The 9,154-nt window shown below is 40.5% G+C and overlaps 1 protein-coding gene across 1 annotated transcript in view; it reads right to left on the bottom strand.

Annotated features, from left to right (window-relative positions):
• Positions 1–4,752: 4,752 nt before the first annotated feature.
• The window catches only part of HAUS8 (HAUS augmin like complex subunit 8), a 38,072-nt gene continuing 33,670 nt past the window's right edge, over positions 4,753–9,154 (bottom strand). Inside the window, exons 10-11 of the mRNA XM_018568207.1 lie at positions 7,938–8,079; positions 4,753–4,895 (exon numbers count right to left, since the gene is read on the bottom strand). Coding sequence (XP_018423709.1) covers positions 4,763–4,895; positions 7,938–8,079 — 275 coding nt within the window. The 3' untranslated portion in view covers positions 4,753–4,762. The remainder of the gene's footprint in view (positions 4,896–7,937; positions 8,080–9,154) is intronic.

The raw sequence follows: 9,154 nt of genomic DNA, 5'->3' as shown, positions 1-9,154 counted from the left end.
GGAACATCCATCTGGTAAAACAGAGTGCCTCGACAGGAAAGGGTGGGACCTGAAGTGGAAAGGAAATTAAGCGGACATATATTAAAACAAAATAAAAGATGGGGTGGGGAAACGGGAGCTTTTAGCCATAATGTGCTAGTATGCAATGCATATTAGCACATTATGACAGTCTCGCATGCACAATCTTTCCCCCTCCAGTGTTGCGATGTGTGCACTCTTCTCCCTCACTGCCGTGTCCATTGCCGCCCTGGTCTTCCTTTAGATTCCAAGTCTGAATCCTACTGAGTCTGTGGACTTAATCTCTTCTGTCTTAAAGAGCTTGCCTGTCAGAACTTTTTATAAAACAAGACCACTTCCCTTTTAAGACCATAGGTTTGAATGATGATCTGTCTGAACCGCTGTGAAATGGTGGAACGAGAAGCTAGTTCCCAGAGAGAGGGGGCCATCAAAAATGACAAAGAGCAGTGGCTGCTAGGTAAAATCTTACAGCATGAACTACATCCAGGTAATGTAGGGAGCTCTCCTTCTGATGAAGTGGAGCCAGATCAAGGATGGAAAAGACAACGACCTGGTTAAAGGCAAAAACTACCTTGGGTAGGAAGGAAATTCTGGGCTTCAATACACCTTGTACTTGTGTAAGACTAGAAAGAGTTCATTACAGGATAAGGCCACTATCTCAGACACACCTTGGAGAGGAGGTGGCAACAAGAAACGCAACCATGTGAAATAGTGAAAAGGGGAATATCCCTGATAGGTTCAAAAGTGGTTTTTGAAATGCCAACAAGGTTTTAAATCAAATAATAGGAAGCTATTGCTCTCTGGAACAAGACTGCAAGTAAGACCTTACACTTGGTGTTGATGTGTTAATGGTGTTAAGGGCCAAATGCTGGTACACACCCATCTGTAAAAAGAAAGAAAAAAAAACAGAATTTGTCCCACTGAGAATTTCTTGGAATGAAGGTCTCACACTTCGCACCAAGTGAAGTACGCCTTTCTTGTGCGGTGATAGACCTTACGGGAAAGTCTTCCTAGCTTTTAGCATCATGGGAATAACCGATTCAGAGATGCCTCTGCCACTTGGGCTTCAAATTAGGGATGCACCGATATATATCGGCCGAAAATGGCACTTTTGGCATAATGCCGAAAGAGCCATGTTTCGGCCGATACATCGGCCCATCCCTGGTTTCTTTTCTCCCCGCTGGGTGCTGTTCCAGCGGGGAGAAAAGAAAGTGACAGCCGGCCGAGCGCTGCAGGACGAGAGCGCTGTGAACGGCCATCTCTCCTCCCACACCGCTCAGCCGCCTATCACAGTCCGGCAGAGCGGTGTGGGGGCGGAGACAGCACTGTCGCAGGAGGCTGGGCTCTCCTCTCTACACCGCTGGATTAGCCTCCTGTGACAGCGTGTCAGAGGGAAAAGCAAGGTACACACACTCAGTGAGTGATCGCTGAGTGTGTGTACATAATTGAGAATATGGTATGTTAACTATATCCTCAATTATGAATGAATGGGAGTGATCTACATCACCCCCATTCATTCATAATTGTGGTTATAGTAAACAATGTTCTCATGTTATGAATGAACAGGAGCACTCAGAGGATTCCTGTTCATTGATAACAGGGGACACAGAAAAAGAGATTGAGGAGTGTTCTCAATCTCTCTTTCTATTTTAAAAGGGAAATATCAGGGGTCTGTTCAGACCCCTAATATTTCCCCGAAGCCCCTAAAAGTAAAGTAAAAAATAAAAATATTTAATAAAAAAATGAATATAAAAAAATTTAAAAAGTTTCTAAAAAATAAATTATATAAAAAAATTGAAAAAATAAAAATAAGAAACATTTTCGGTATCGGTTTGGGCCTGACTTTTTTATTTCGGTTTCGTTTCGGTTTTAAAATTTCCATTTCGGTGCACCTCTACTTCAAATAGCTATGCTTCTAAAGTACGCTATCACGAATCAGGGTAGTAATTCGGTCCTTGAGACAGAAGATTCAATCCTTGAGAAGGCAACGGTTTAACTCAACAGTACAAGACTTCCTGTGTTACATAATGGATGAGAAATTAATGGTATACAACTTCAACTGTGTGTAAACCCTAAAATCTATATTTTAGTATGCTTAGCATGACATCTCAATGTATACACTTTTCTTAATTGTGTGAATCTGTTCCAAAGCTTTTTACCTAGAGATCTTGTCTGCTACCTATTGCAAGGCAGTGGCTTAGGGTTGTCAGTCTGCAACAAGAAGTGGTTACTGTGTTGTCAGCCTTCAGCTGTTGAGCTGCATAACTGATAGGCAAACTTGACAGACAGCATAACTGATAGACCTGAGGTGTGTTCAGTTGCTCAGCCGCTGTGAGTACCGAGTTAGCAAACCTCCACTGAAGGCTGTGCTGCGAGTCAGCGCTCAGGACTGCTAACTTAGCACTCACAGTGGAAGTGAATGTGGATGCAGGGTGCCAATTGTAATGGAGAAGGTGTGGACAAAGCACCAGGGTCCATTTTAACTGTGAACACACCTGACAGCGCTGGAAAAAGGCCTGAACCTCGATGAAAGAAATCAATTCAATGTGGGAACCTACAACTCAATGTTTTGATGGACGAGTACACCAAATATTCGTTGGAAAAGTGGTACTTATTAGTCAACAATACTATCCTCCGCCATTTTGCTTAGCACTGTGCAGTCAAAGCGTTCAGTAAAGCTGCTGCAGCGAACAGCTACTTAGCACTTGGCTCAGGAACTGAACATGCCTCTGATAGGCAGCCCAACAGCCAACTAAAGGAGTGCAAATAGCAGACTGACAAATAAAAAGGGAATTCAAAATCAGATTGTAATGTGTGTGGTGAGCTTAAACTGGATAAGCAGTTGCTCAAGTATTATGGTAAATATGCAATTTTTTATTATTTAAATTTTATTCAGTTCAAAAAACCCGATGTTCAAAGACAAAATACAATATGTAAAAAAAATAGGTCAGCTTTACAGATGGCATACATAAGTGCAGAGTCATATAATTATATTTTTACATTTGTTTTTTTTTAAGTTTCAGTTTAAGAATTTTTTTGTGAATCGTTCGAAGTTAAGGGATGGCGTTGATGGTTCAGGTGAATGCAGGAAATGTAGGTACATTAAAAGACAAGTCACTGGAGTGGCAGTCAGAACAGAAAAGGCAAGGGAGCTGGAATGGGAGAATTGAGCACAAACTTATTAAGAGTTCAGCAAACTACTAAAGTAAATTGAGAAGGCTTTGGTAACCAAGAAACCAAAAGGTGAACATGAAAACCACCTGAAAAGCATAATTACCCATTACCAGCAGTGTAAGAGAGAAATATGTAACTTTGGTGAGGACAACTACAAACACGACACTATTTAAAAAGATAAGTGCATTTATGCTTTTTGCCCCTTCCCCTGACCTCTAGTGGTGCAAGTCTTCACTGTCCTGGCAGCGCCTACGCATTAGTGCCCTATAAACTTCTATGATGCGGTTTTCCAAGGCCAGAGATGATGGGAGCCAGCCCCATAAAAGTTTAATATGCCAGCGCAGCCAGGACATTAAAGACTTGCAGCACTGACCGTAAACAGAAGAACCAGACATCAGAATGAGGTAAGAATGCATCTGTGGTGGGGTGGGTGTGTTAGGTTAAAAGGTTAAGGATAAATGCACTTTGTTCTAAAGTGCACTCAGCCTTTTATCATACTCCCAGCAGCGGCTGCCACAATATGTACCCAAGCTTTTCAAACTTTTTATGGAATGATAAAATAGAACCAACACACACTGTATTCCACAGGAAGTGGGTGCCCATACTGACCCCCAAGTTCATAAGGTGCTCCCTTCCTCCAGTTCTGCTATCACTGCTCCAAAGGGTAGGCCTTTCTCCAAGATGCCAAGGAGACTGCAGTTATAATGTCACTCTCTGCTCTACCAATAAAGGTGCCCTGCAAAACACTGGCAGTTTACTATAGAGAATGCTACCAGATAGACTTCATTTAGGTTGGTAGTCCTCCAACATCTGAAGTCGACAAAGGGCATAGCAGTGTTATGCTGCAAAATTGGCACTGTGCCTGGCCCTCTACTTTCATAAATAAGCCTAAGTAGGCTCAATTCACTAAGCTTTATCACAAAGATAAGGATCTATATTTTAGCTGCGTCACTGTAATTTTTAAAACTCATTGGACACTTTTTGAAAACAAGGATTCTTATCCTGGTATGTTAACTTTGAGAAATGAGCCTATTGTCTTACGTAGTGTTCTTCCCAAGTAATGTAAAAACCTAACAAATATGTTTACGATATAATCAAGGATATCTATATGTAGCTCTAGAACAAATGCAACAATCTAACAAACGCAGGGAGGCCACACATTGCAATCCAATTGTACAATCTCCATTAAATTTACCAACTACAGTGTGTGGTTTATCTGAATAAATATAAACTGAATGGAATGTTTAGGTTCTGACACTAAATAGTTGTTGTCAATCTAAAAGGAGATTGTACATTAAAATTTAATTTGGCTGGCCAGCTTTATTCTAACACAATTTTCATGAAGCGTTTAGGACCGATGCACAGCAAAACATTTATATATACAGATTAGCATCTTTCTCTGCTATGTTATTTTTAAAACCTTTTATCTGGGGTGAACAACTTAAAAAAAAAAACCTTCCCTAGAGATAATATCTAGTAACATGAACATCTTTTTCCAATTTTTAAAAGACGTTGACAAAGTGCTGTAGATGAAGTGCACACATTTATATGGTGTATTTGCTGTGGCGAGCTAAGAAATGGCTTGGTCAAAATACCACTGCTTCATGACATCAACTTCACAGTTTTCTTCCACCAACTTCTGGCTCTGTAAAGACATTTCTTTGTTCACTTTGGATGACAAATCTAGGATCTGGTGTAAACTCCTGTAACAAAGTGTAAGAATGATCATTTATATTTACAAAATGCATTCACATAAAGATGGTGCAATGGTTTTCAGCTAGATACATTAGCTTGGCCCCACCTGAACCTTTTTACACATTAGGTTACCCACAGACATGAGATGCCTGAAACAGCTGCCATCTCGTGTCTGTGGTTGGTATTCATGCCCTCTCACTTCTCTATTAAATCTACTTGTAAGTAGGGAGGAACTACACTACCTCCCTATTTGATGTCCTTGTAACGGTTTCCACAATCCCCACCAGTTAACTGTAAAACAATCCTCGGTTGCATTACAGACTGTTCTAGTTTATGGCTGTAGTGTTATGCAATCATTCAGGATATGAAAAAACCTGACATAACAAATACAATACCGTGACCTTAAACATACAAGAGGTCTGGCTATTATGCTGCTCATCTTGATTTATGCAACCTCATCTTTGGTTTATACCTCCTATACGGGGCTTGTGAGGGAATGTGAATGACGTTTGAAGATCCATTTCCCGTAACTATCTACCCAATTCCTTTCTCCAAATTCTCACATAAAGGTGAGGAGCTTAGAACCAGCATGGTGCAGCAGGGTCACAAAGCAATGAAAGGAGCGGAAACGGTCCTTTATGGAGACATAGGTCTTCTAATTATGTAAAATCTCTACAGATCTTGCCTCAATTTTTTAAGTTGATCAATGAATCCCTGTATTTGGGAATATTGTAACCAACAGCCAGGACAAGGGTCTAAGTCCCGGTGTGTATTAAGCAGTTGGTGGACAATGCTTTTGATATAGGAAAGGGATACCCACAAAACCAATAGAGGTACAAGGCACAGTGACAACTCGGTGGAAAGACTGAGTTTCTAAAACTTGGGGTTATTTGACCCATATGAAAACAATTATATAGTGTGTCTAATCACATAGTCCCAAACCACAAAACAGAGGAGGGATGCAGGCAGGAAAGAGAGTGCTGGTCAATCTTGAGCCTGCACCCATGTCAGTGAGATGAGAGGTATATGAGATAGCATGTTTGCTATTCTGACCCATAATTTGTCTTGCTGTGGGAAATCCAGCTAAAGATATGAGCTAAGAGAGTAGACTAGTAAAGGGCAACATGTGGGATGCCCAGGACCGCAAATTGCTTCTGCCTTAATCAAAGTGTCATAGAGCAGTAGCACTGGTGTATATGCCTGGAAGTGTTGGCAGTGCCACAGATTATTGTTGTAAAGAAGCTTTACAGTGAACTCACAATCAAGTAAATTAGCATTAGAAATAAATAGGAATGCACCAATACCAGTTTTTAGGTACCTAGTACTGATATTTTTTTTCCCGGCACTCGCCGATACCGAATACCGGAAGTCCCATTAAGGAAGCCAGGTGGCGTGTAATGACTCGCCACCTGGCTTCTCGATTAGCAGGTAAGCCGTCTCCATGCTTCCTTGTCACCAGGTGATGAGAAAGCATGGATCCAGCTTTCTGGCCAATCAGAAAGCCGGGCACCGTGTAATGATGCAGCGCCTGTCTTCCTGATTGGCCGGGAAGCCGACTCCATGCTCCCTCATCACTCGTCCTTATACTGGTAGTGCAAGTATCGGGCTAGGCATCGGAGCATTTGAGCAAGTACGAGTACTTGCCCAAATACTCGGCATCGGCACAGATACTAGTATCGGTGCATTCCTAGTAATAAAATTCAACAAACTCTCTAGGAGCATTATTTCTTAGCTTAGTATACAGAAGGATTTTTTTTTAATAATTTAATATTTCTAGGTGGGCAGTGGCACAGAGGTAAAAATTACAAAAAAAAGGAGAAAAGGAAAAAATGGCAAAACAGAAGTTTGGCTATTTGCTATGAAATAAAAAGGCAGAAAAACAATTACATTTTAGTTTTGGGCAGTATTGATTTATCATGTTGGTGGAAGAATGTCGGAAATTCCATAAACACTGTGTCCGAATACAATCTCCAGACAAACAGCCAGTAAATTTTTCAGGCTGCTCAATTTTTAGAGGAAAGGTTTGGGACAAACTTATCCCCCCTTTGGTAAGTCACCTTTGGAGAGAGTTCTTGTCTTTTGAAGTGGCAACGGGTAATATGGACCAGCTGATTCTGATTGCAAAGGCCTCTCCTTCCTTGGAGAGTTGTAGTTGCACGGTATGCGAGGGTTCTTCCATAGTTTGAGGTGACATTACTCTCATCTACAATCACAAACCTATAGGTTCCGGTCGGAAATTTTTTGTTGGCAGTTAGGTGTTAATTTAAGTCTGCAGGCCTGGGCGGTCTTAAATTCTACATTGTGATCATTTATCTAAACTATTAAACCACTGAAGAAAATATCATCTCTTTTTGCTCTTTGGGAATCAGTGTGATGTTGGCCTCTGGTGCTGGTCTAGGACAGGATGTCTGAGATGAGACTCGTTTAAAGTGTTTATAAAAAGGCATGGGTGAACCCATCAGGGCCTGGACTTTTACTCAACGGCAGGGAAGATATACTGTAGTATGTTAGATTTCAAGAGAGGTAAAAGGAGACAATGAAGCATCAGTGGCAGACCAAGGCAAGGAGGGGAGTTTTGTGGACTCAATACATTCGTGGAGTTTGGTCTGGTAGTAGGGACGAGGGGTCAGCGCCAAACGCGAGCAAATATTATATAGCCGTATAATATTCCTGAAATGCTCAGGCTATGTTTCACAACAGTTCTACAGTTCCCTGAACTGACCATTTCTGCCATGTCTTGAGGATGATTGTTAAAATATCTGTGCTTGAGTTTCACACACTTACTGTGGCCATTTATAAGAGATTCTCACTTTTCCGTTTAAATTATTTATTGTTTTATATAACGAAGAAGGCAATAGGGGAAGCTGGAACATCTGAAAGTAGGCCAGAATGTCACAATTCCCAGGTTATAAGGAATAGTTAGGAATTATGGCAGGGAGATCATGCTGTTGGAGTTGTCAAAGACATAATAATCCAGAGGCTGAATCAATTCACTAAACTTCACCTTGAACTAAAACCCCACTTTTTGGTTAAGTGACCCTTTAACATACCTTGAAAGCTCTGTATCCGTCTTAAGTGCAATATCTTCCAAACTCTTAATTGTGGCCAGCAAATCTATGCTTTCATCACATGAGCGTGGAATGGCCTCTTCTACAAGCGTTTTAGTGGCACTCAGATGCTTTTGAATATTATCTTTAAAAAAACAAAACCAAAAGGAATGTGAAAAATGATTTACAAAACAGTCTACAATCTACCATTATTGCATACATATGGAGCTGCATGTGCTACGTGAACCCAAAATGAGAATACTTAAGAAACGCACAAATTTATAACACTAATACAGACTAGATATTTTGTTGACATGAACCTTAAACAGCAAAAGGCTGTGCTTGGTGAGACTATAATATTTTCCAATTTTGTTTGATGGTTAAGTAGTGATGTTGACATAAAAAGTCTTGGTGAATAATTCAGACAGTTTGACAATATTCGACATACCTCTGCTCCACTCAGGCAGTTCCAAGCCATTTGGAGGGGGAAAAAAAAAAAACTTGCACTGAAAAGGGATGAACTGCAGCTAAGAGATATGAATACCTTATATAACTTGAGCAGGATGTAACAGTATTAAAGTACTTAACATAAAAATATAGTGCATTGTTTTTATGCCTAGATATTGCGGTTACATTACTTTAGTTTTTTTAGGTTCCCCGCCCCCTTATTTTGATCATATGATCCTGCAATTAACATACTTTGTGTCTAAAACTGGGTACACAAGTTGCCATTTTATTCTTTGAATGTGGGCTGAATGGAAAAAAGAAAAAAAAAAAAAAGGAAGGAGATTCATAGTTACGTAGTATTTGAGGTTGAATAAAGACATTAGTCCATCAAGTCCAACCTATCAGGATCTCATTCTAGGAGTACCTGTACCCCTGTATATTACGGTCCCTTAAGAAATCGTCCAAAAGTTTCTTGAACAATTCCACATTATTTGCTGAAATCACCGCCTGTGGCAGTGAGTTCCAGACCCTAACTGATCTTACTGTGAAGAACCCCCTTCGCCCCTTGTGCTGGAATTTTTTTTCCACCAATTTTAGGTGGTGGCCTCTAGTTTTTGTAACGGAGTTAATTTTAAACAGTTTATCGCTAATGTTGCTACCACCATTGAACATTTTGTACATGGAAATCATATCCCCCCTTAATCTCCTCACCTCTAATGTGAACATGTTTAAATTTAGTAGCATTGTCTCGTAGCTCTGGTCCTCCATACCCC

Source organism: Nanorana parkeri, unplaced genomic scaffold (genome assembly GCF_000935625.1).
Source record: "Nanorana parkeri isolate BGI_ZX_2015 unplaced genomic scaffold, ASM93562v1 scaffold1154, whole genome shotgun sequence".
NCBI lineage: Eukaryota > Metazoa > Chordata > Amphibia > Anura > Dicroglossidae > Nanorana > Nanorana parkeri.
This window is presented reverse-complemented; position numbering and strand designations above follow the sequence as displayed.